Source organism: Salmo salar, chromosome 20 (genome assembly GCF_965601325.2).
Source record: "Salmo salar chromosome 20, fSalSal1, whole genome shotgun sequence".
Taxonomy (NCBI): domain Eukaryota; kingdom Metazoa; phylum Chordata; class Actinopteri; order Salmoniformes; family Salmonidae; genus Salmo; species Salmo salar.
The window spans coordinates 93,984,984-94,012,483 of NC_138310.1; the positions used below are offsets into that span (position 1 = coordinate 93,984,984).

At 44.4% G+C, this 27,500-nt stretch overlaps 1 protein-coding gene across 1 annotated transcript in view; it reads left to right on the top strand.

Annotated features, from left to right (window-relative positions):
• Nucleotides 1-27,500, top strand: part of maml2 (mastermind like transcriptional coactivator 2) — a 145,623-nt gene that overhangs the window by 94,061 nt on the left and 24,062 nt on the right. Inside the window, exon 2 of the mRNA XM_045704162.2 lies at nucleotides 15,778-17,082. Within this exon, the coding sequence (XP_045560118.1) occupies nucleotides 15,778-17,082 (1,305 nt within the window). The remainder of the gene's footprint in view (nucleotides 1-15,777; nucleotides 17,083-27,500) is intronic.

The window sequence follows — 27,500 nt, forward strand, 5'->3', positions numbered from 1 at the left end:
AATCATTTTCTGAGTGGCATGCACACACATGTGCTTGTGTGGTTTTGTGTGTGTGTGTGTGTGTGTGTGTGTGGTGTGTGTGTGTGGTGTGGTGTGTGTGGTGTGTGTGTGTGTGTGTGTGTGGTTTTGTGTGTGTGTGTGCGTGTGTGTGTGGTTTTGTGTGTGTGTGTGTGGTTTTGTGTGTGTGTGTGTGTGTGTGCGTGGTTTTGTGTGGTTTTGTGTGTGTGTGTGTGTGTGTGTGTGTGTGTGTGTGTGTGTGTGTGTGTGTGTGTGTGTGTGTGTGTGTGTGTGTGTGTGGTTTTGTGTGGTTTTGTGTGTGTGTGTGTGTGTGTGTGTGTGTGTGTGTGTGTGTGTGTGTGTGTGTGTGTGTGTGTGTGTGTGTCTCTGTGATGGCTCAGAGGTCCGTCCACAGTACTCAGCATCATAAGGCTGCTCTGCTAGCTAGCAGGCAGGGACGACGCACCGTGGCCAGGAACCTCAGCTGTGCGTATTCCCATCCTTCGAGGCCCCAGATCACAGGAACAGACAGACCCTCTCTCCTCCCCCTCAGCCCCCTCCTAACCCAGCGCACCAAGCTTAGAAAGACGCCTAAGTGAAGTCCACACTTCCGTTTTTCAGGGGAAATGGAATTTAAGTTGAAAATACTGTATATACGCTTTCTGCCAATACCACTAAGGGTGCTCATCTTTACATTAGACAGATAGGACCTGATTGGTCAGAAGGCCTCTCGGTCCCACATGTTCCCATGGTAACCCCATCCCCTGACCTCTCGGTCCCACATGTTCCCATGGTAACATAACCCATCCCCTGACCTCTCGGTCCCACATGTTCCCATGGTAACATAACCCATCCTCTGACCTCTCAGTCCCACATGTTCCCATGGGAACCTCACCCATCCCCTGACCTCTCAGTCCCACATGTTCCCATGGTAACATAACCCATCCCCTGACCTCTCGGTCCCACATGTTCCCATGGTAACCCCATCCCCTGACCTCTCAGTCCCACATGTTCCCATGGTAACATAACCCATCCCCTGACCTCTCGGTCCCACATGTTCCCATGGTAACATAACCCATCCTCTGACCTCTCGGTCCCACATGTTCCCATGGTAACCCCATCCCCTGACCTCTCAGTCCCACATGTTCCCATGGTAACATAACCCATCCCCTGACCTCTCGGTCCCACATGTTCCCATGGTAACATAACCCATCCTCTGACCTCTCAGTCCCACATGTTCCCATGGTAACATAACCCATCCCCTGACCTCTCGGTCCCACATGTTCCCATGGTAACATAACCCATCCCCTGACCTCTCGGTCCCACATGTTCCCATGGTAACCTCACCCATCCCCTGACCTCTCGGTCCCACATGTTCCCATGGTAACATAACCCATCCTCTGACCTCTCAGTCCCACATGTTCCCATGGTAACCCCATCCCCTGACCTCTCGGTCCCACATGTTCCCATGGTAACATAACCCATCCTCTGACCTCTCAGTCCCACATGTTCCCATGGTAACATAACCCATCCCCTGACCTCTCAGTCCCACATGTTCCCATGGTAACATAACCCATCCCCTGACCTCTCGGTCCCACATGTTCCCATGGTAACCCCATCCCCTGACCTCTCAGTCCCACATGTTCCCATGGTAACATAACCCATCCCCTGACCTCTCGGTCCCACATGTTCCCATGGTAACATAACCCATCCCCTGATCTCTCGGTCCCACATGTTCCCATGGTAACATAACCCATCCCCTGACCTCTCAGTCCCACATGTTCCCATGGTAACATAACCCATCCTCTGACCTCTCGGTCCCACATGTTCCCATGGTAACCCCATCCCCTGACCTCTCAGTCCCACATGTTCCCATGGTAACATAACCCATCCTCTGACCTCTCAGTCCCACATGTTCCCATGGGAACCTCACCCATCCCCTGACCTCTCAGTCCCACATGTTCCCATGGTAACATAACCCATCCCCTGACCTCTCAGTCCCACATGTTCCCATGGTAACATAACCCATCCTCTGACCTCTCAGTCCCACATGTTCCCATGGTAACCTCACCCATCCCCTGACCTCTCGGTCCCACATGTTCCCATGGTAACATAACCCATCCCCTGACCTCTCGGTCCCACATGTTCCCATGGTAACATAACCCATCCTCTGACCTCTCAGTCCCACATGTTCCCATGGTAACATAACCCATCCCCTGACCTCTCAGTCCCACATGTTCCCATGGTAACATAACCCATCCCCTGACCTCTCGGTCCCACATGTTCCCATGGTAACATAACCCATCCTCTGACCTCTCAGTCCCACATGTTCCCATGGGAACCTCACCCATCCCCTGACCTCTCAGTCCCACATGTTCCCATGGTAACATAACCCATCCCCTGACCTCTCGGTCCCACATGTTCCCATGGTAACCCCATCCCCTGACCTCTCAGTCCCACATGTTCCCATGGTAACATAACCCATCCCCTGACCTCTCGGTCCCACATGTTCCCATGGTAACATAACCCATCCTCTGACCTCTCGGTCCCACATGTTCCCATGGTAACCCCATCCCCTGACCTCTCAGTCCCACATGTTCCCATGGTAACATAACCCATCCCCTGACCTCTCGGTCCCACATGTTCCCATGGTAACATAACCCATCCTCTGACCTCTCAGTCCCACATGTTCCCATGGTAACATAACCCATCCCCTGACCTCTCGGTCCCACATGTTCCCATGGTAACATAACCCATCCCCTGACCTCTCGGTCCCACATGTTCCCATGGTAACCTCACCCATCCCCTGACCTCTCGGTCCCACATGTTCCCATGGTAACATAACCCATCCTCTGACCTCTCAGTCCCACATGTTCCCATGGTAACCCCATCCCCTGACCTCTCGGTCCCACATGTTCCCATGGTAACATAACCCATCCTCTGACCTCTCAGTCCCACATGTTCCCATGGTAACATAACCCATCCCCTGACCTCTCAGTCCCACATGTTCCCATGGTAACATAACCCATCCCCTGACCTCTCGGTCCCACATGTTCCCATGGTAACCCCATCCCCTGACCTCTCAGTCCCACATGTTCCCATGGTAACATAACCCATCCCCTGACCTCTCGGTCCCACATGTTCCCATGGTAACATAACCCATCCCCTGATCTCTCGGTCCCACATGTTCCCATGGTAACATAACCCATCCCCTGACCTCTCAGTCCCACATGTTCCCATGGTAACATAACCCATCCTCTGACCTCTCGGTCCCACATGTTCCCATGGTAACCCCATCCCCTGACCTCTCAGTCCCACATGTTCCCATGGTAACATAACCCATCCTCTGACCTCTCAGTCCCACATGTTCCCATGGGAACCTCACCCATCCCCTGACCTCTCAGTCCCACATGTTCCCATGGTAACATAACCCATCCCCTGACCTCTCAGTCCCACATGTTCCCATGGTAACCCCATCCCCTGACCTCTCAGTCCCACATGTTCCCACGGTAACCCCAGCCCCTGACCTCTCAGTCCCACATGTTCCCATGGTAACCCCATCCCCTAATTTCTCAGTCCCACATGTTCCCACGGTAACCCCATCCCCTGACCTCTGAGACGCACATGTTCCCATGGTAACCTAACCCATCCCCTGATCTCTCAGTCCCACATGTTCCCACGGTAACCCCATCCCCTGACCTCTCAGAACCAGATGTTCCCACGGTAACCTCACCCATCCCCTGACCTCTCAGACCCACATGTTCCCACGGTAACCTCACCCATCCCCTGACCTCTCAGACCCACATGTTCCCACGGTAACCTCACCCATCCCCTGATCTCTCAGACCCACATGTTCCCACGGTAACCTCACCCATCCCCTGACCTCTCAGAACCACATGTTCCCACGGTAACGTCACCCATCCCCTGATCTCTCAGAACCACATGTTCCCACGGTAACCTCACCCATCCCCTGACCTCTCAGAACGACATGTTCCCACGGTAACCTCACCCATCCCCTGACCTCTCAGACCCACATGTTCCCACGGTAACCTAACCCATCCCCTGACCTCTCAGAACCAGATGTTCCCACGGTAACCTCACCCATCCCCTGACCTCTCAGAACCACATGTTCCCACGGTAACCCATCCTCTCACAATAACACTTACTTCAATATAAACTTTGAACTCATCAGTCTCTGACTTTTCCTATATAAGTGTATTTTACTCTCTAGCAGAACTTTTAGATAAATATCATAAAAGACAAATATACTCTGATGATTTCTACCCTAAAGCGCCCTTACGGTCAAAATGACCGTCTGCATATTTAACAGTGGAATAGCCGGGCTTCCACAAGTAACAAATCAATTTAATATAAACATTCACAAAGAAATCCATTAAGATTTTGTTAAGGAAGGTCATAAAAAAAAATGGTATAGTAAAGCTATTTATTTCAACAACAAAAAACAGAAGAGTTTTGAGTTGTATTTTAGGCCCGTCTGAGTTTAGTAGCCGAGGTTATTATGGCTGAGCCATGAAATCAACTTATTCATTTAGTAGATATCACACGCATATTCCCCTGCACTACCACAGTCAACACATACATATATATATATTTCACAGTAAGAATATAATGCAATATAACAGAATAAAATAGAAAGGCTATTTTTCCCCACATAGCTATAGCTGATTGTCACCAGTACTCACATGAGGAAGTAGTTATGGGAAGACATGGAGTTATTCTAGGAAATAGTTGTATTTACAAAATGAGCCCATTCGCGCAATATTTACATCCTTTTTCCAAGACTAGGTTCATTACAACACCTCAGAATCGACTCTTTCCGATAGGGTAGAACAATCAAAACTTCTGGCCTACATGGACCTCCGGAGGAATATTGTAAAAAGTGCTGTTTGGTAAATTGTTAGTTTTATTTATCAATGCTCACTAAGCTGGTAAATCAGTCTCTTCCTTCTCTTTTTTGACAATTGTAATATTGTCACCCATCACACTGTTAATTTAATTTGACACATCTATTATTAAACTGTATGTGTAAAATTAGTTTTAAGATAGTTTTAGGTGTAGTTTGGTTAGGCCGTTAGCTGGGCAGGCAACTGTTGTCTTATTTTAGAATTTACAGTCTATTGCACTTCTCGATCAAGCAATACATTTTCTGACTTATTACAGTATACATTAGGTGTCCTGAGGTTTCTTATCTTATTATTTATTATTATTATTTCTTATTTTTTTTCAATGTATTATTTATTATGGAATATTTACACGATTGACGGTCAGAATGGGGATTATTGTAGTAGTGATGAAATTACGGCACTCCGTTTTGTTAAGAGGCGTTGGAACTGTGCCGTCCACCATTTATGACAGTGATAGTTCATTCAAACCTCAGTGAAAATAGTGTGTTGTTCATGTATTAGACGAGACATGATCAGACAAAATCCCTCACAGTTATAGTAAAGACATAAAAACATTTAAAAAATCCTTCTTTGATCATCATAGTAATAATCATAATCGTTTTTTTTTTTTAGGTCATATTGTAAAACATTGTCAAGGATTTACTGTACATACTCAGGACAGGAGATGTACAGTTGAAGTCGGAAGTTTACATACACCTTAGCCAACTACAATTAAACTCAGTTTTTCACAATTCCTGACATTTAATCCTAGTAAAAATTCCCTGTCTTAGGTCAGTTAGGATCACCACTTTATTTTAAGAATGTGAAATGTCAGAATAATAGTAGAGAGAATGATTTATTTCTTTCATCACATTCCCAGTGGGTCAGAAGTTTACATACACTCAATTAGTATTTGGTAGCATTGCCTTTAAATTGCTTGACTTGGGTCAAACGTTTCGAGTAGCCTTCCACAAGATTCCCACAATAAGTTGGGTGAATTTTGGCCCATTCCTCCTGACAGAGCTGGTGTAACTGAGTCAGGTTTGTAGGCCTCCTCGCTCGCACACGCTTTTTCAGTTCTGCCCACAAATTTTATATGGGATTGAGGTCAGGGCTTTGTGATGGCCACTCCAATACCTTGACTTTGTTGTCCTTAAGCCATTTTGCCACAACATTGGAAGTATGCTTGGGGTCATTGTCCATTTGGAAGACCCATTTGCGACCAAGCTTTAACTTCCTGACTGATGTCTTGAGATGTTGCTTCAATATAGTCACATAATTTTCCTGCCTGTGCTTCACGGTTGGGATGGTGTTCTTCGGCTTGCAAGCCTCCCCCTTTTTCCTCCAAACATAATGTTGGTCATTATGGCCAAACAGTTCTATTTTTGTTTCATCAGACCAGAGGACATTTCTCCAAAAAGTACGATCTTTGTCCCCATGTGCAGTTGCAAACTGTAGTCTGGATTTTTTATGGCGGTTTTGGAGCAGTGGCTTCTTCCTTGCTAAGCGGCCTTTCAGGTTTTATCGATATAGGATTCGTTTTACTGTGGATATAGATACTTTTGTACAGGTTTCCTCCAGCATCTGCACAAGGTCCTTTGCTGTTATTCTGGGATTGATTTGCACTTTTCGCACCAAAGTACGTTCATCTCTAGGAGACAGAACGCGTCTCCTTCCTGAGCGGTATGTCGGCTGCGTAGTCCCATGGTGTTTATACTTGCGTACTATTGTTCGTACAGATGAACGTGGTACATTCAGGCGTTTGGAAATTGTTCCCAAGGATGAGCCAGACTTGTGGAGGTCTACAATTATTTTCTGAGGTCTTGGCTGATTTCTTTTGATTTTCCCATGATGTCAAACAAAGAGGCACTGAGTTTGAAGGTAGGCCTTGAAATACATCCACAGGTACACCTCCAAATGACTCAAATGATGTGAATTAGCTTATCAGAAGCTTCTAAAGCCATGACACCATTTTCTGGAATTTTCCAAGCTGTTTAAAGGCACAGTCAACTTAGTATATGTAAACTATTGACCGACTTGAATAGTGATACAGTTAATTATAAGTGAATTAATCTGTCTGTAAACAATTGTTGGAAAAATCACTTGTGTCATGCAGAAAGTAGATGTCCTAACCGACTTGACAAAACTATAGTTTGTTAATAAGAAATTTGTGGAGTGGTTGAAAAACGAGTTTTAATGACTCCAACCTAAGTGTATGTAAACAAGCGAGTGTGGTTCACTTGACCACCTACATTGCCCAGGCATAGGAATAACTCCTCCCCTCTATTTTCTAACATCCTCCATGTCCTTTTGATGACGCCTCCCCACACTACCTCTCATCATCTTCATCATCATCATCATCATCACATCATTCCACTCAACCTGATCAAACTGCCACGCTCTGGCCTGCCTGTGGCCTGTTACCCTGTTAACAAATACTGTCTGGAAGGGCACCCTATTTCCTGGTTCTGGTCCAAAGTGTAGTGAATAGGGACATACACAGAAGACGACCCATGGTGAGTTAATAGGGACATACACAGAAGACGACCCGTGGTGAGTTAATAGGGACATACACAGAAGACGACCCATGGTGAGTTAATAGGGACATACACAGAAGACGACCCGTGGTGAGTTAATAGGGACAGACACAGAAGACGACCCGTGGTGAGTTAATAGGGACAGACACAGAAGACGACCCGTGGTGAGTCACAGATATATCAGTGACTAGATTGAAATGTGGAGATGTACAAACTGTTATTTGACAACACATCTAAAGAGCATGGCAACAGCAGAACAGAAAAGAACAGAGCAGGCGAAGTAGTAGGGTAGAAACAGCGAGTACATCCTAAATGGCCTCTTATTCCCTATATAGTGCACTACTTTTGACAAAGGGCCCATAGGGCTCTGGTCAGAAGTAGTGCACTATGTAGGGAATGTACTGCTGTTTGGCACTCGACCAGCCTGCGAAGAACAGGAGTCACTCCCAGCCTTCAGGCTCTGAATGGGATTAATGCCATGTAATGTGTGCCAGGCAGAGAGTGGAAAGAAACGAATCCCATTTGTCCTCACAGTGAAGTCTATCTACAGCACACTGATACTAACCCATCTGCTGTCCTCTCCTCTGTCCTCTCCTCTGTCCTCTCCCCTCCTCTCCTCTCTACTCCTCTCCTCTCCTGTCCTCAAACAGACAGCTCGGTGCATTCAACATGTCAGTACCTCTCATAAATACAAGTAGTGATGAAGTCAATCTCTCCTCCACTTTGAGCCAGGAGAGATTGACATGCATATTATTAATATTAGCTCTCGGTATTCATCCAAGGGCCAGCCGTGCTGCCCTGTTCTGAGCCAAATGCAATTTTCCTAAGTCCCTTTTTGTTGCACCTGACCACACAACTGAACAGTAGTCCAGGTGTGACAAAACTAGGGCCTGTAGGACCTGCCTTGTTGATAGTGTTGTTAAGAAGGTAGAAACTAGGGCCTGTAGGACCTGTCTTGTTGATAGTGTTGTTAAGAAGGTAGAAACTAGGGCCTGTAGGACCTGCCTTGTTGATAGTGTTGTTGAGAAGGTAGAAACTAGGGCCTGTAGGACCTGCCTTGTTGATAGTGTTGTTGAGAAGGTAGAAACTAGGGCCTGTAGGACCTGCCTTGTTGATAGTGTTGTTAAGAAGGTAGAAACTAGGGCCTGTAGGACCTGCCTTGTTGATAGTGCTGTTAAGACGGTAGAAACTAGGGCCTGTAGGACCTGCCTTGTTGATAGTGTTGTTAAGAAGGTAGAAACAAGGGCCTGTAGGACCTGCCTTGTTGATAGTGTTGTTGAGAAGGTAGAAACTAGGGCCTGTAGGACCTGCCTTGTTGATAGTGTTGTTAAGAAGGTAGAAACTAGGGCCTGTAGGACCTGCCTTGTTGATAGTGTTGTTAAGACGGTAGAAACTAGGGCCTGTAGGACCTGCCTTGTTGATAGTGTTGTTAAGAAGGCAGAGCAGTGCTTTATTATGGACAGACTTCTCCCCATCTTAGCTACTGTTGTATCAATGTGTTGTGACCAGGACAGTTTACAATCCAGGGTTACTCAAAGCAGTTTAGTCATCTCAATTTGCTCAATTTCCACATTATTTATTACAAGATTTAGTTGAGGTTTAAGGTTTAGTAAATGATTTGTCCCAAAAACAATGCTTTTATTTTTTTAAATTTTTAGGACTAACTTATTCCTTGCCACCCATTCTGAAACTAACTGCAGCTCTTTGTTGTGTGTTGCAGTCACTTCAGTCGCTATGGTAGCTGACGTGTTTAGTGTTGAGTCATCCGCATACATAGACACTCAGGCTTTACTCAAAGCCAGTGGCAAGTCGTTAGTAAAGATTGAGAAAAGTAAGGGGCCTAGACAGCTGCCCTGGGGAATTCCTGATTCTACCTGGATTATGTTGGAGAGGCTTCCATTAAAGAACACCATCTGTGTTCTGTTAGACAGGTGAATCTTTATCCACATTATAGCAGGGGGTGTAAAGCCATTATAGCAGGGGGTGTAAAGCCATTATAGCAGGGGGTGTAAAGCCATAACACATATGTTTTTCCAGCAGCAGACTATGATCAATAATGTCTAAAGCCGCACTGAAGCCTAATAAAACAGCCCTCACAATCTTTTTGTCATCAATTTCTCTCATCCAATCATAAGTCATTTGTTTAAGTGTTTGTTGAATGTTCTTCCCTATAAGTGTGCTGAAAGTCAGTTGTCAATTTGTTTCCTGGAAAGTAGCATTGTATCTGGTCAAACACAATTTTTTCAAAAAGTTTACTAAGGGTTGGTAACAGGCTGATTGGTCGGCTATTTGAGCCAGTAAAGGGGGCTTTACTATTCTTAGGTAGCGGAATGACTTTTGCTTCCCTCCAAGCCTGGGGGCACACGCTCTCTAGTAGGCTTAGATTGAAGATGTGACAAATAGGGGTGGCAATATCGTCCACTATTATCCTCAGTAAATGTCCATCCAGATTGTCAGACCCCGGTGGCTTGTCATTGTTGATAGACAACAGTGATTTGTTCACCTCTTCCTCACTCACTTTACGGAATTCAAAAGGACAATGCTTGTCTTTTAAATTGTGGTCAGATATACTTGGATGTGTAGTGTCAGCGTTTGTTGCTGGCATGTCATGCCTAAGTTTGCTAATCTTCCAATGAAAAAATAATTAAAGTAATTGGCAATATCAGTGGGTTTTGTGATGAATGAGCATCTGATTCAATGAATGATGGAGCTGAGTTTGCCTTGTTGCCCAAAATGTAATTTAAGGTGCTCCAGAGCTTTTTATTATCATTCTTTATATAATTTATGTTTATTTCATAGTATAGTTTCTTCTTTTTATTCAGTTTAATCACATGATATCTCAATTTGCAGTAGGTTTGCCAAACGGTTGTGCTGCTAGATTTATTTGCCATTCCTTTTGCCTCATCCCTCTCAATCATACAATTGTTCAATTCCTCATCAATCCAAGTGGATTTAACAGTTTTTACAGTCCTTAATGGGTACATGCTTATTAGTAACTGGAATAAGCATTTTCATAAATGTGTCCAGTGCAGCGTCTGGTTGCTCCTCATTACTCACCACAGACCAGTAAATATTCTTCACATCATCAACATATGAATCACTACAAAACTTATTGTATGACCTCTTATACACTATATTAGGCCCAGCCTTTGGAACTTTGGTTTTCCTAGATATGGCTACTATGTTGTGATCACTACATCCTATGGATCTGGATACTGTTTTAGAGCACATTTCTGCAGCATTAGTAAAGATGTGATCAATTCATGTTGATTTCATTCCTGTGCTGTTTGTAACTACCCTGGTAGGTTGACTGATAACCTGAACCAGGTTGCAGGCACTGGTTACTGTTTAAAGCTTTTTCTTGAGTGGGCAGCTTGATGAAAGCCAGTCAATATTTAAATCACCCAGAAAATATACCTCTTTGTTGATTTCACATACATTATCAAGCATTTCACCTATTATCCAGATACTGACTGTTAGTACTTGGTGGTCTATAGCAGCTTCCCACCAGAATGGGCTTCAGGTGAAGCAGGTGAACCTTACTTCAAATCAAAATGTATTTGTCACATGCGCCAAATACAACAGGTGAAATTTCACCTCACAGTGAAATGCTGTTCTTGGGCACAGGGACTATGGTGGTCTGCTTGAAACATGTTGGTATTACAGACTCAGACAGGGAGAGGTTGTAAATGTCAGTGAAGACACTTGCCAGTTGGTCAGCGCATGCTCGCAGTCCGGCCTTGTGAATGTTGACCTGTCTAAAGGTCTTAATCACATCTGCTATGGAGAGTGTGATCACACAGTCGCCCGGTACAGCTGGTGCTCTCATGCATGTTTCAGTGTTATTTGCCTCGAAGCGAGCATAGAAGTAGTTTAGCTTGTCCGGTAGGCTTGTGTCACTGGGCAGCTCTCGGCTGTGCTTCCCTTTTGTAGTCTGTAATGATTTGGAGGCCCTGCCGCATCCGACGAGCATCAGAACCGGTGTAGTACGACTCAATCTTATTCCTGTATGGACGCTTTACCTATTTGATGGTTCGTCGGAGGGCATAGCGGGATTTCTTATAAACTTCCGGTTTTCAGCTCTAGCCTTTAGCTCAGTGTGTATGCTGCCTGTAATCCATGGCTTCTGGTCGGGGTATGTACGTACGGTCACTTCAACAGTATTTAACATGAGATCGTCTCTAATCTTTACAGGAATGTGGTTCTGAATATAGACCGCAACACCTCCACCATTGGCATTTTTGTCTTTCCGGTAGATGTTATAACCATGTATTTCTGCTACTGTATCATGAAATGTATTATCCAAGTGAGTTTAAGAATTAGTCAGTATATGAATATCTGTTACTAGCAAGTTATTGACTTCATGAACCTTGTTTCTTAGGCTGCAAATGTTCATATGGACAATTTTTTTGCACTTTTCTGTGGTGCTTGATTGTTTTTAATGCTTTACTGGGAAGCTTATCAGAAGTAGATTTAAATTAAGTTACTTACATTGTGTCTGCCAACGCCCCTGGGATAATTGTACATTTGATGACAACTCAGCAACACAATGGAAGGGATTAACTAAACTGGTCGGTTCATTGATAAGTCATTGTCTCATCGCAGCCTTGAAATGCGTGGACAGAGTCTAGGAGTCTAGGAGATGATTTGGATGGACTCCGTCATTCCTGTAAAACAATTTCTGTTTCCAGAAGGTGTCAAAGTTATCTATAAAAGTGATTCCAACAGAGCTACAGTAATCTTTTAGCCAGGTGTGTAATGCCAGTAGCCTGCTGAATCTTTCAACGATCGTACCGGACCTGAAATGATTTGCCGCTTTTTGGAATCTTTCAGTGCTGGAATCAGTTCTTTAAAATCAATTTTCAGAAGTTCCCGAGCCAACCCCTCCATTGATGTCGTTTGAACCCCACATGGACTACGACAGCGTCAGCTCCCAGCATCTGTTGTAAGACAGTCGGAAGAAGGCTTGTAGTGTACTGTAGCTCCAGGATATTACAGGGTTTTTGCTCCTGTAATGCAGTTTGCTATTGTCTTTAACTTTAAATAACACTCTTCAAATAACGACTCATCTCTATGTGTAGATAATTGCCCCTGAATCACTGTCGTGTCCGTGGACTAAGGCTCTAAGACTGGAAGCGATTCTTGGCAACTAGTAACTGACAGAATTAAATGAAGCTGTGGAGTTTTTTTTTCTTCCAAATTCTTCTGTAGCTTGATATCTATAATTAATTACCAGCAAACATATTTGTAATGTACTGAACTCACTTCTTCTGTCCAGGATAAAGTTAGTAGCTTGAGTATGTGTTACAGTTTATCTAGAGGTGTCCCAAATGGCACCCTATTCCCTATATAGTGTTAGTATAAGGAATAGGCTGCCATTTTGGAGGCATCCGAACCGTCTCGTAGTGAATCATGGGTAAAACCATCAGGGGGACAAAGAGAAGAAGCAGATAGATCTCAGAGAATACCGGCATGATAATTAGAATCTCAAATACAAAAGGATCAATCTGGCTATCTTTACCCTTGCAACACAACACAATGGAGACGGAAGTAGAATTTATGTAAACAAGAAAGATAAGATAAAGGCTTAAAGATATTCTTCTCTCTGTCGACGCTCGGTTCTGTCAGGTTCCTAAATATATCTGCTGGCTGCACCGATACACACTGTAATTATTCAGATGACACTTTTCATCACTGGTTTCTTTCCTATTACCCTACTGTAGTGTAGCTCCTATCACCCTACTGTAGTGTAGATCATATTACCCTACTGTAGTGTAGATCCTATTACCCTACTGTAGTGTAGATCCTATTACCCTACTGTAGTGTAGCTCCTATCACCCTACTGTAGTGTAGCTCCTATTACCCTACTGTAGTGTAGATCCTAATACCCTACTGTAGTGTAGATCCTATTACCCTACTGTAGTGTAGCTCCTATCACCCTACTGTACCCTACTGTAGTGTAGATCATATTACCCTACTGTAGTGTAGATCCTAATACCCTACTGTAGTGTAGCTCCTATTACCCTACTGTAGTGTAGCTCCTATTACCCTACTGTAGTGTAGCTCCTATCACCCTACTGTAGTGTAGATCCTATTACCCTACTGTAGTGTAGCTCCTATTACCCTACTGTAGTGTAGATCATATTACCCTACTGTAGTGTAGATCCTATTACCCTACTGTAGTGTAGCTCCTCTATCTATTACCCTACTGTAGTGTAGATCCTATTACCCTACTGTAGTGTAGATCCTCTATCTATCCCCCTACTGTAGTGTAGATCCTATTACCCTACTGTAGTGTAGCGCATATTACCCTACTGTAGTGTAGATCCTATTACCCTACTGTAGTGTAGATCCTATTACCCTACTGTAGTGTAGATCCTAATACCCTACTGTAGTGTAGATCCTATTACCCTACTGTAGTGTAGCTCCTATTACCCCTACTGTAGTGTAGATCCTATTATCCTACTGTAGTGTAGATCCTATTATCCTACTGTAGTGTAGATCCTATTACCCTACTGTAGTGTAGATCCTATTACCCTACTGTAGTGTAGATCATATTATCCTACTGTAGTGTTGCTCCTATTACCCTACTGTAGTGTAGATCCTATTACCCTACTGTAGTGTAGCTCCTAATACCCTACTGTGGTGTAGCTCCTATTACCCTACTGTAGTGTAGCTCCTCTATCTATTACCCTACTGTAGTGTAGCTCCTCTATCTATCTCCCTACTGTAGTGTAGCTCCTCTATCTCCCTACTGTAGTGTAGCTCCTCTATCTATTACCCTACTGTAGTGTAGCTCCTCTATCTATCTCCCTACTGTAGTGTAGTTCCTCTATCTATTACCCTACTGTAGTGTAGCTCCTCTTCCTATCTTCCTAAGTCTCTGTTAACATGCTGGCTGGTCAAGTCTCTGCTAACATGCTGATTGGTCAAGTCTCTGTTAACATGCTGATTGGTCAAGTCTCTGCTAACATGCTGATTGGTCAAGTCTCTGTTAACATGCTGATTGGTCAAGTCTCTGCTAACATGCTGATTGGTCAAGTCTCTGCTAACATGCTGATTGGTCAAGTCTCTGTTAACATGCTGGCTGATTGGTCAAGTCTCTGTTAACATGCTGATTGGTCAAGTCTCTGCTAGCATGCTGATTGGTCAAGTCTCTGTTAACATGCTGATTGGTCAAGTCTCTGCTAACATGCTGATTGGTCAAGTCTCTGTTAACATGCTGATTGGTCAAGTCTCTGCTAACATGCTGATTGGTCAAGTCTCTGCTAGCATGCTGATTGGTCAAGTCTCTGCTAACATGCTGGATGGATGGTCAAGTCTCTGTTAACATGCTGATTGGTCAAGTCTCTGTTAACATGCTGATTGGTCAAGTCTCTGTTAACATGCTGATTGGTCAAGTCTCTGCTAGCATGCTGATTGGTCAAGTCTCTGCTAACATGCTGATTGGTCAAGTCTCTGTTAACATGCTGATTGGTCAAGTCTCTGCTAACATGCTGATTGGTCAAGTCTCTGTTAACATGCTGGCTGATTGGTCAAGTCTCTGTTAACATGCTGATTGGTCAAGTCTATGTTAACATGCTGATTGGTCAAGTCTCTGCTAGCATGCTGGCTGGTCAAGTCTCTGTTAACATGCTGATTGGTCAAGTCTCTGCTAGCATGCTGATTGGTCAAGTCTCTGTTAACATGCTGGCTGATTGGTCAAGTCTCTGCTAGCATGCTGATTGGTCAAGTCTCTGCTAGCATGCTGATTGGTCAAGTGAACAAGGTTTAGAGGCCTCGGAGCAGATTGTCAAATTTGATCAATTTACATAGAGACACTTTGTGCCCGGACTACATTTTTATTATACTCATATTTAGAATGATCATAATCATTTTAATTGGTTTACAAAGAACAGGATTTATTTGTACTGTGTATATAGGAGGTATTGGTATCTTCATTGTTAGATTGTCTTCAGGCAACACTTGAATTGGACTAGCTCTAGTTGACCTTTAACCTGAGAGCCTTGACAAAGACCTTTTGTCTAGAAAGTCTGGCTTCCATGCATCAACGTGGTCAGCTGTCTTGGCTACGTAAAGATCTGGTTACATTGATGTCACGCTGATAAAATGTATCTGTTGGTTCGATTGTTATTCTATTCGTAAGGTAATAGCATTGAATTGGGTATTTATACCTTTTTTTTAGACAGAAATATGAAAATACACATTTTAACGATGAGACCATGCCACCACTTGAAATGAGACTTGCCACCACTTTAAAATACTATTGTATTCTGAAATGAAGATAATGTGACTGTGAGCAGTTTTTTTCAAGAGAGTTTTCCTTTTTTCCTCCACAGCTCCAAGGGTCTCTGAGGAGGAAGATCGAGGGTCATACTCCTGGCTACTCCTCCCAACAGAATGGCCTGTCCTGTGGGCCGTCGGGGCTGGACTACAAACGTGTCCGTCTGGAGGGGGGCAGCGGCGGTTTGGGTGGGCACGGACCCTGTTCCTTCAGCTCCGGGCAATCACAGTCCATGGGAGGCGACGCTTCGTCCATAGGCCACACCCTAAACAGGAAAATCAACAACAGCAGCTACATGATGCCCCATGGGGTCATGAACTCTGACCTCATCAACATGACCCTGAAGGAGATGAAGAAGGAACCTATAGACCATGTTACTTCCTGCGGCCAGAGGTCCACGGAGATGATGGTGTTCAGCAGCCAGATCGACCCGGAGCTTCAGGATCTGTTCGACGAGCTGACCAAGACCGTCCCGTCTCTACACGACCAGGAGTTTGAGAAGATGCTGAAGCAGGATGATGCGTTCGGCCTGGCGGATCTGGAGCGCGGCGCGGCATCCCTCTGCTCCCACCTGGAGAAGCCCATCAAAACGGAGTACTCAGACTACGACCAGACACATGGCCATGGCGGCTCCTCACAGCTCCGTCCGGCATCCACTGGTCCCTCCTTCACCATGTCCAGCTCCTCCCCCATCACCAACCAGAAGAGCCAAGGCCAGGGACCCTCGGGGCTGGCCGGACCCCCCAGCAGAGGTCTCCCTGGTTGGCCTGAGGTGTCCCATGCGGAGCAGCTAAAGCAGATAGCAGCCAACCAGAACCAGCAGCAGCCCAACCCCCAGGTCCTGCTCCACCACCAACAGACTCAGGCTGGAGGGGGAGGAGGACCAGGGACCAGTTGGAACACGCAGCCCTCCTCCAGCTCCTTCCCCCAGGACAAGCTCTCCAACCCGGCCTCAATGGGCCAGAGGATCACCCCCCAGACCTCCATGGACAGTCAGGGTAAAAGCATAAACAACTGTCTGTTCAAGCCCAACGGACACAACAGCACCAGCCACCTGGATATGAAGGTGCTCAGCAATAAGCCCATGCTCCACTTCAGCCCCAAAGCATCCCAGCAACCCTCCACTATGGCAGGTCCACTGAGTAAGACTACAGCCCATCAACAACAACAACAACAGCCGTCCACCTCAGCCCAGAACTTGAACACGAACCACCCAGTTCATAACTACCAGAACCCCCAGCAACAACGGGCCATGTCTGGGTCTCCTCACTTGCAGCCCAAGTCCCTGGCCCAGAGAACCCCTCTCAGCCAGCATGGAGCTGGACCTGGACTCCACTTTAAACTGGCTCAACAACGACAGGTAATAATCACCTATATAAATACTTGCAGACTATAAATACTATAAATACTTGCGTAGTATCCTTGCGGTGTTGTAGTGGTTGAGGCCCAGGACTCTGACTCGTCCCAGGACTCAAACGCTAGGGACTTGGGACTCGACTCAGACTCGAGGTTTAGTGACTTGACTTCATCAGTGCGTTTAAGTATGATCCATAATTTATATGAAATAGTACATTTATCACATCAAATATCATATGAAAACGAATATTGTACGTATGAAATAGAAATACATCTATCTATCTAATACATATATCGTCCCAGTGTATATTCAGTGCCTTCAGAAAGTGTTCAGACCCCATGACTTATTCTAAAATATATATTTTTTTTAATCCTCATTAATCTACACACAATACCCCATAATGACAAGGCAAAAACAGTTTTTTATACATTTTTGTAAATGTATTAAAAATAAAAAACAGAAATACCTTATTTACATTAGTATTCAGACCCTTCGCTATGAGACTCAAAATTGAGCTCAGATGCATCCTGCTTCCATTGACCATCCTTGAGATGTTTCTACAACTTGTTTGGAGTCCACCTGTGGTAAATTCAATTGATTTGACATGATTTGGAAAGGCAAACACCTGTCTATATGAGGTCCCACGGTTGACAGTGCATGTCAGAACAAAAACCAAGTCGTGAGGTCAAAGGAATTGTCCGTAGAGCTCAGAGACAGGATTGTGTCGAGGCACAGATCTGGGGAAGGGTACCAAAACATTTCTGCAGCATTGAAGGTCCCCGAGAACACAGTGGCCTCCATCATTCTTAAATGGAAGAAGTTTGGAACCACCAAGACTCTTCCTAGAGCTGGCCGCCCGGCCAAACTGAGCAATCAGGGTGAGAAGGGTCTTTGCCAAAGTACTGAGTAAAGGGTCTGAATACTTATGGAAATGTGATATTTCATAAATGAGCTAAAATGTAAAAAAAAAAAAAAAAAAAACTGTTTTTGCTTTCTTATTGTGTGTAGATTGATGAAGGGGAAAAAACTATTTAATTTTAGAATAAGGCTGTAACGTAATTAAATGTTGAAAAAGTCAAGGGGTCTGAATACTTACCGAAGGCGCTGTAGTTCATTGCGATGGTCAACATCTGGCAATGAGCTATTCTGGAGCAATCTAAGCTGTGCAGGTATTTCTATTCATATTTTCCTGCACCTGAGGAATTGTTGAATATATTATGTGCGCACTACGTTTTGAACAGGAAATGACCCATTCCCATCCTAATCCCATGTGACCAATCCCCATCCTAATCCCATGTGACCAATCCCCATCCTAATCCCATGTGACCCATTCCCATCCTAATCCCATGTGACCCATTCCCATCCTAATCCCATGTGACCCATTCCCATCCTAATCTCATGTGACCCAATTCCCATCCTAATCCCATGTGACCCATTCCCATCCTAATCTCATGTGACCCAATTCCCATCCTAATCTCATGTGACCCATTCCCATCCTAATCCCATGTGACCCAATTCCCATCCTAATCCCATGTGACCCATTCCCATCCTAATCCCATGTGACCAATCCCCATCCTAATCCTATGTGACCCATTCCCATCCTAATCCCATGTGACCAATCCCCATCCTAATCCCATGTGACCCAATTCCCATCCTAATCCCATGTGACCCATTCCCATCCTAATCCCATGTGACCCATTCCCATCCTAATCCCATGTGACCCATTCCCATCCTAATCCCATGTGCCCACCCATCCTATTCCCATCCTAATCTCATGTGACCCATTCCCATCCTAATCCTATGTGCTCATTCCCATCCTAATCCCATGTGACCCAATTCCCATCCTAATCCCATGTGACCCATTCCCATCCTAATCCCATGTGACCCAATTCCCATCCTAATCTCATGTGACCCAATTCCCATCCTAATCTCATGTGACCCATTCCCATCCTAATCCTATGTGACCCATTCCCATCCTAATCCCATGTGACCCAATTCCCATCCTAATCCCATGTGACCCATTCCCATCCTAATCCCATGTGACCAATCCCCATCCTAATCCTATGTGACCCATTCCCATCCTAATCCCATGTGACCACTCTTAGAGATAGAAGGGCTAGACACTCTTTCAAAAAGATAACCCGATTAAATGCATCAATGATGATATTTTGTCCGTAACAGAGCCAGAGTCTGAATTCATTTGTTGGGGAAGAGAGGAGGAAGTCTTACCCTTTAGAGATTTGACAGTTTTCCAGAATTTAGCCGGGTTCCCCTGTGGTCCCCTGTGGCTCAGTTGGTAGAGCATGGTGTTTGCACCGCCAGGGTTGTGGGTTCGATTCCCACGGGGGACCGGTATGGGGGGGGAAAAAATGTATGAAATGTATGCATTCACTACTGTAAGTTTCTCTGGATAAAAGCGTCTGCTAAATGACAAAAGTTTAAGAGTGGTTACATAATAATCAGATTTAGCATTTTTGATCAGACGTACACATTGATTCCTCAGTTGCCTAAATGATTTGCCAATCTGGGCCTAACCTGTGTTCCTGGTCTTGACCCAGGCAATATTCTTACTATAATTCAGGAGTAAACCAGGCATTCAATCTAACTTTAACTCTCAGAGTTTTGAAGGGAGCATGATTATCTACAGTAGTATTGAAGACATTTACAAAGCTTAAAGCTAAATCAGGTTCAGGGCGATACAATTAAGGTCACTAAAATATAGATCATGTAAAGTTCCTCTTAGTGATGACACGAGGAGATGTATGGATTTTCACATCTCTGATACAGACAACTGGGCAATGGTTACTAAAATCCAGTGGGAAAATCCAACTAGCAACATAAACGATACACAAAAGTATGTGGACACCATTCAAATTAGTGGATTCGGCTATTTCAGCCACACCGATTGTTGACATAAATACACTACATGGCCAAAAGTATGTGGACACCTGCTCGCCCAACATCTCATTCCAAAACCATTGACATTAATATGGAGTTGGTCCCCACTATGCTGCTATAACAGCCTCTACACTTCCTGGAAGACTTTCCAGTAGATGTTGGAACATTGTTGCGGGGACTTGCTTCCATTCAGCCACAAGAGCATTAGTTAGGTCGGGGCACTGATGTTCTACAATGTAGAAAACAGTAAAAAAAAAAATAAAGAAAAACCCTTGAATGAGTAGGTGTGTCCAAACTTTTGACCGATACCCCAGCTGTTGTCATTGGTGTCGGCTAATTGGATCCTAATAGAGAAATTAAAAACCTGCCACATCCGTAACGTGTCAGTGCCGGTGGATTCGATCTTAGTCCTGTATTGCGCTTTTTCTCTTTGGGGGCTGGTCGGAGGTCGAGGCGGGATTTCTTATAAGCGTCCGGATTAGCGTCCTGCTCCATGAAAGCGGCAGCTCTAGCCTTTAGCTCAGTGGGGATGCTGCCTGTGATCCATGGCTTCTGGTTGGGATATGTACGTACGGTCACACTTATTAATGAAGCCGGTGACTGATGTGTTGTACTCCTCAATGTTATCGAATGAATTCCGGAACATATTCCAGTCTGTGCTAGCAAAACAGTCCTGTAGCTTAGCGACCGCTTCATCGGACCACTTCTGTATTGAGCGCGTCACTGGTACTTCCTGTTTGATGTTTTGCCTGTAAGCAGGAAGTAGGAGGATAGAGTTATGATCTGATTTGCCAAAGGGAGGGCCTTGTATGCATTTCTGTGTGTGGATTAAAGGTGACCTAGAGTTTTGTCGCCTCTAGTTCAGTAAAATGGATTTCAGTTTCCTTTAACCAAGTCTGCCGTCGGGTTGCATTGGAAAAACTAGCAAGATGTACTGTATATTATCCATGGCTCTGAGAAACATAGAATATTACAGTTTTTCAGGTCCCGTTAATAGGATAGTCTTTAACGGAGCTCATCCAGTTTATTCTCCAGTGATTAATAGGATAGTCTCGATCAAAGCTCATCCAGTTTGTTCACCAGTGACTGCACGTCCGTCAATAGTAGAGAGGGCAATGGCGGTCTATTTGCTCTCCGACATAGTCTCGTCAGGATGGCTTCTATCCTGCCTCTCGTTTGCCGCCACTTTCACTTCCTTGTCCGGAGTAAGCAGGAAGTCCATAGCTGCCGACTCATTGAAGTAGAAATGTTAATCCAAAAATCGAGGTTAGTGATCCCTCTTCCCTCCTCTTCCCTCCCAAGCTAAAAGGCAGTAACTGCTCATAGAATGGAACTGAGAAAATGGCTTCAAAGATTTTTTTTAATTGTCCAGCCAAATTAATTCTAGGGAAATGTAATGATCTGTTGCCTTACTATGAGTACATTTTTTTTTATTAACGTTGACCCTGACCTCTGACATGACCTTTAACCCTTAAACGGAAGTTACTGCCTTCTTTCCTTGGCATGATATGTTATAAATTGCAGGGTAATACCAAAGCGAAGAGCAGTATCTGCCATTTTCATTTGTTAGTTTACTATACTATTCTCATTGCTATGAACACAAGAGCAGTGTAATTACTGACAGTGTAACAGAGTTGAAACTGCAGCCTTTGTGTGTCTTCTGCTAAGATACCAGTTGAATTTACATAGAGATGTAGGGTCTGCGTCAGTCACATTACATACTGTGTTTCACAAGTCGCCCATGTCTTGTTATAAGAATTCATGTGAAAAGCAGCACTGCAATTGTTTGAATTACATGTGGTGTAATATATAATGATGGAACATGCTAGAAGTATGACGTAGGGTAACACAAATTATATAAAAATGACCATGAGATTGCTAATAGAAACATTTAATTTGTATTTTTTCAAATGACACTTTTGAATGAATAAATAACAGATTTAAGAATACGTTTTAAACATATTTACATGTTCATATTCATAAGAAGACCCAAATTACATTTAGCTACAATTGATAAAATGCTGAATAGTTACATTTCATTTTTAAGTAAAACTGCTTCAGTGCTCTTCCATATAACTCCTCATCCTCAGTAATGCTGATCACAGCCAAGGCATTCCAGAACTGCCAACGATTTGCAGGCATCAGAGGACACAGCTTGGTGATTATGTCCATCTTCTTGGACTCGTCTATCCCTCTATCCGGTGTACGTAGTGTCGAGGCTGTCTCTAGAGTGACTTTCTTCGTCATAAAGTCAAGCTCTGTGAAGTCCTTTTCTTCATGGGAGACTTTGTAGAAGAGGCTCCTGGATCCACGCCTCACCTGGATCTCAGCCATCTCTGCCAGCTTTGGTGCTGCTGCTGCCTTCTTCAGCTTGACGATGGAATGGCCAGTTTTCCATGCCAGGAATGTTTTCATTTTTCATTTCCACCACCTCCACCTTGCCTGCGTTGGATTTGGCGACCACATGGAGGAAGTCCCCGTAGTCGTACACCACACCTCCAGGTCGAGCTTTCACTTCCTGTTCCACGCCATGGTGGAAACTGTCTGCGCACATGAAGGTGTGTCCCGGCTCGAAGAACTTGAGGGCGATGTCCTCCATCAAATTTGAGTCAGCATTGACAACACTCACCAGTGATGTTAGGAGGGACCAGTTTTCCACTGCATGCTTGACATCTCTCTCCCCCTCTCCAGTGCTGTTACGTAAGATGACGTAATCTCCTCCGCCGTCCGACCAGCTGTTCCTTCATGCCATACCACTGAGATTGTTTTCTTCTTCTTTCCAATGGTGGCGAATGTCTCGTGATAGACAACAATTCTTCTTGTGAACAATGCTGTTTTCACACCTGGCATACGAGGGAGCATGATAACTTTTTTTGCATATCAACGCTCCAACCAGGCCAAGCCTCTGGGTAATCGTTCTGTGCATCAGCCTGGTAATGGATTCCGCTCTGCCCTGCAGACTTCTTATGTTTCTCATATTTCCTACATTGCATGCAGTCGGTGTTGGTGATGGTGAAGTCAGGTGCTGCATGGCTGTTGTCTTGGCAGGCTTGGGTTTCCATATCCTTATTCTCCCTGTGTTCCATCTTCAGATGATGACCCTGCACCAAACAGAGTTCGCACTCCTCCTCCTCCTCCTCCAAGCTTCACAAAGCTGATGTTTCTTCTCTTTACCGCCTTGCGATAGGTTTCGTAACCGCAGCTGGCATCTCTGGGGCCGACCAATCAGCTGCTTGGGGGAATCCAAGAAGCCATTTCCTGAAATATACACATACATATACACAAACCCACAACACAGAAACTGGGGAACGTAACATTCTCATTATGCATAAACCGAATATTGACGTCAGTAGGGAGGTAGAGGCGATGTGGGGCATGCTCTCGCCTGGAAGGACTCAATGTGTTGCAGGATTCACGTTCAATTTGCTCGCTGAAGCTTTCTTTCCCCTCTGATCCTTTGGTGGAATCAGTTTGCTGGTGATTGACTTGCCCATCATCGTGACAATCAGCCTGTCATTTTTTTTGTTGTTGTTGGGGTGGTAGCCCAATGTTGTCAGAAAAAGAAAAAATAACCACTTTGCCCACCTGTTGTGCAGAACCGCTCTGGTTTGGAAGAGGAAGATGGTACAGAAACGACCTGCAGCGTTGCCTGTCAGCGCCAACACTGATATTTTTCTTAGATTGCTGTGCCACCATGTGGAAGATCCATGTCCTCTTCTCCTTATACTTCATCTCCCAAAACGTTTTCGCATATTTCATTTTGCCTCTACCTTCTGAAATATTCTGAGTACATTGCCTCTTGCGTTTGGGACCACATGGCTTACCCGTCGGTGGAATCTTGGATGTCTTGTTTGATAGGTTGTCTGGAGTTGTTGTGTCCACGGGCTTAGCTGCCACTTGTGCTGGAACATCCCAAGTCTGAAGGTGGCTGATAATCTTCATCATCATCATCATCATCATCATCATCATCATTGGCAATTGATTTCTCATCTGATAGACTGATGTCTATCTAAGGAGTCAGAGACTAACCACTGGTTCTCTATTTCTTCAAATAGTGTTGACACTGTGAATTCAGTTAAATGGGGGGGGGGGGGTGGATCAGGAATCTTTGTTGGAATGTGGCCCTTAAACTCAACTGAAATAAATAGAGCAAATAATCAGGGACATGCGTCCTAATTACTCTATTCTGTCATGGATCATAATAATTAATACTGACATGTTGTGGTGTACAAACATAATACCCATAATCCTTTTTCAGTTATTCTAGAATATAGGATATAATCAATGTTGATTTTGTCTTGTGTAAACATCATAATTTTCACTGTCGTTAACTCAGTTCATCTATTCATTTCATACCTGCTCCCAAAAAGGCTGTCACGTCTCTGTGTGTAGGAACGGACCAAAGCGCAGCGTGAATATCGTTCCACATCTTTTATTTGAAAGTGAAACTTAACCAAATAAACAAACAACAAACCCGTGACGACAGAGGTGCAACATGCACTAACTCAAAATAATCTCCCACAAACACTGGCGGGAAAAAACAACTACTACTTAAATATGATCCCCAATTAGAGACAACGATAACCAGCTGCCTCTAATTTGGGAATCATACAAAAAAATAATAAAAAAAAATAGAAAAAAGGAAACTAGAACCAAACAACATAGAACGCTGTTCCTCTTACCAAACATGTGTAAATGTACACGCCCTGACCTACTCTACCGTAGAAAATAAGAGCTCTCTATGGTCAGGACGTGACAAAGGCTCTTAAATTTTCATCTTTATTTACAAATACATTTTTTTTTGCATGGATGGACACTGGGTAGTGTAATATCTACATACAAAAATCTCTGAAACTGGAAACACTTATCTCCCTCACTAGCTTTAAGCACCAGCTATCAGAGCAGCTCCCAGATCACTGCACCTGTACATAGCCCATCTATAATTTAGCCCAAACTACTACCTCTTCCCCTACTGTATTTATTTATTTATTTATTTTGCTCCTTTGCACCATATTATTTATATTTTAACTATGAACTTTCTTCCACTACAAATCTACCATTCCAGTGTTTTACTTGCTATATTGTATTTACTTTGCCACCATGGCCTTTTTTTGCCTTTACCCCCCTTATCTCACCTCATTTGCTCACATTGTATATAGACTTATTTTTCTACTGCATCATTGATTGTATGTTTGTTTTACTCCATGTGTAACTCTGTGTTGTTGTATGTGTCGAACTGCTTTGCTTTATCTTGGCCAGGTCGCAATTGTAAATGAGAACTTGTTCTCAACTGGCCTACATGGTTAAATAAAGGTGAAATAAAATAAATAAAATATGGGATACTGGGTAGTGTATTATGGGATACTGGGTAGTGTAATATGGGATACTGGGTAGTGTATTATGGGATACTGGGTAGTGTAATATGGGATACTGGGTAGTGTAATATGGGATACTGGGTAGTGTAATATGGGATACTGGTTAGTGTATTATGGGATACTGGGTAGTGTAATATGGGATACTGGGTAGTGTAATATGGGATACTGGTTAGTGTAATATGGGATACTGGGTAGTGTAATATGGGATACTGGGTAGTGTATTATGGGATACTGGGTAGTGCATTATGGGATACTGGGTAGTGCAATATGGGATACTGGGTAGTGTAATATGGGATACTGGGTAGTGTATTATGGGATACTGGGTAGTGTAATATGGGATACTGGGTAGTGTAATATGGGATACTGGGTAGTGTATTATGGGATACTGGGTAGTGTATTATGGGATACTGGGTAGTGTAATATGGGATACTGGGTAGTGTATTATGGGATACTGGGTAGTGTAATATGGGATAGTCATTGGCGCTGTGAAATAATATTGCAGCAAAAGCTCAATCTCTTTCTGCTGATGATAGAGAAAAAGAGAGAGGGGGAGAGAGAGAGAGCGATGGAGAGGTAGAGACATGGCTCACACAGAGAAAGAGAGAGAGAGATGGATAGGTAGAGACAAAGAGAGAGAGGGAGGGAGTGAGAGAGGTGGAGACAAGGAGAGAAAGCGAGAGAGAGAGAGGGTGAGAGAGCGAGAGCGAGAGGGGGTGAGAGAGAGAGAGAGAGAGAGCGGGGTGAGGAAGAAGGAGAAGGAAAGAGAAGGAGAGAAGGAGAGAGCGGTGTGAGGAAGAAGAAGAAGGAAAGAGAAGGGCGAGGGGGAGAGGGGGGAGAGAGAGAGAGAGAGAGCGGGGTGAGGAAGAAGGAGAAGGAAAGAGAAGGAGAGAGCGAGAGGGGGAGAGAGAGAGAGAGCGGGGTGAGGAAGAAGGAGAAGGAGAGAGAAGGAGAGAGAAGGAGAGAGAAGGAGAGAGAAGGAGAGAGCGGGGTGAGGAAGAAGGAGAAGGAGAGAGAAGGAGAGAGAAGGAGAGAGAAGGAGAGAGAAGGAGAGAGCGGGGTGAGGAAGAAGGAGAAGGAGAGAGAAGGAGAGAGCTTGTCTCTGTATCATGCTTATCACTCCTCAGTTTCTTCTGCTCTCAGTTTGGCTCGTGGCGGTGGGTTTGTTGGTGGGCTCGGCACCCTGCTGTGGAAATCTGTAAGGAACAACAGTGTAAAGCTAGCTGTTTGTTTCCTGGCGTTCTGTCCCTTGTCAATCTACATTGTTTTGGTATTTTTCTTCGTCTGTCTTCTCTTGGTCTACTTCCCAAAATAGCACCCTATTCCCTATGCAGTGCACTACTTTCCATAGCAGAACCCAGAATGCCATGGTCAAAAGTATTGCACTTTACATATGGAATAGGCTGCCATTTCAGACACAATCAAGTTGTGTGTCTCTGTCTCTCTCGCTCTGTCTCTCTCTCTGTCTCTCTCTCTGCTCTCTCTCTCTCGCTCAGTCTCTCTCTGTCTCTCTCTCTGTCTCTCTCTCTCTTTGTCTCTCTCTCTGTCTCTGTCTCTGTCTCTCTCTCTCTCTCTCTGTCTCTCTCTGTCTCTCTCTCTGTCTCTCTCTCTCTCGCTCTCTCTCTGTGTCTCTCTCTCTGTCTCTGTCTCTCTCTCTCTCTCTCTGTCTCTCTCTCTGTCTCTCTGTCTCTCTCTCTCTCTCTCTGTCTCTCTCTCTGTCTCTCTGTCTCTCTCTCTGTCTCTCTCTCTCTCTCTCTCTCTCTCTCTCTCTCTCTCTCTATTTCCCCCGGAAAGGTTTGTGATGATGACACGGCTTGCCAGAGCGTGTCCAGAGGAACATGCAGGACTGCTAATCTGCCCGGCTGTCATGCCGACTCTGCGTCAGGACAGGAATGGGCACAGCAGGGGCTGGTAATTGGAGGTTGTTAGCTACAAGGGACAAGTTGTAGAAGATGACAGTAAATCTACTGAGCCCAGTTCTAGAGATCCAACGCTGGTCTGTTATGATCGGGGAGAGATTTAGAGAGCTGATCCTTTTTTTAAATTTCTTATTGCAGAAATAGTATCTTCCAGCCGTAGTTCCTTTGTGCGGAATGAGAATGTGAAACCACAGAAGAGGAGAGGAGAGGAGAGGAGAGGAGAGGAGAGGAG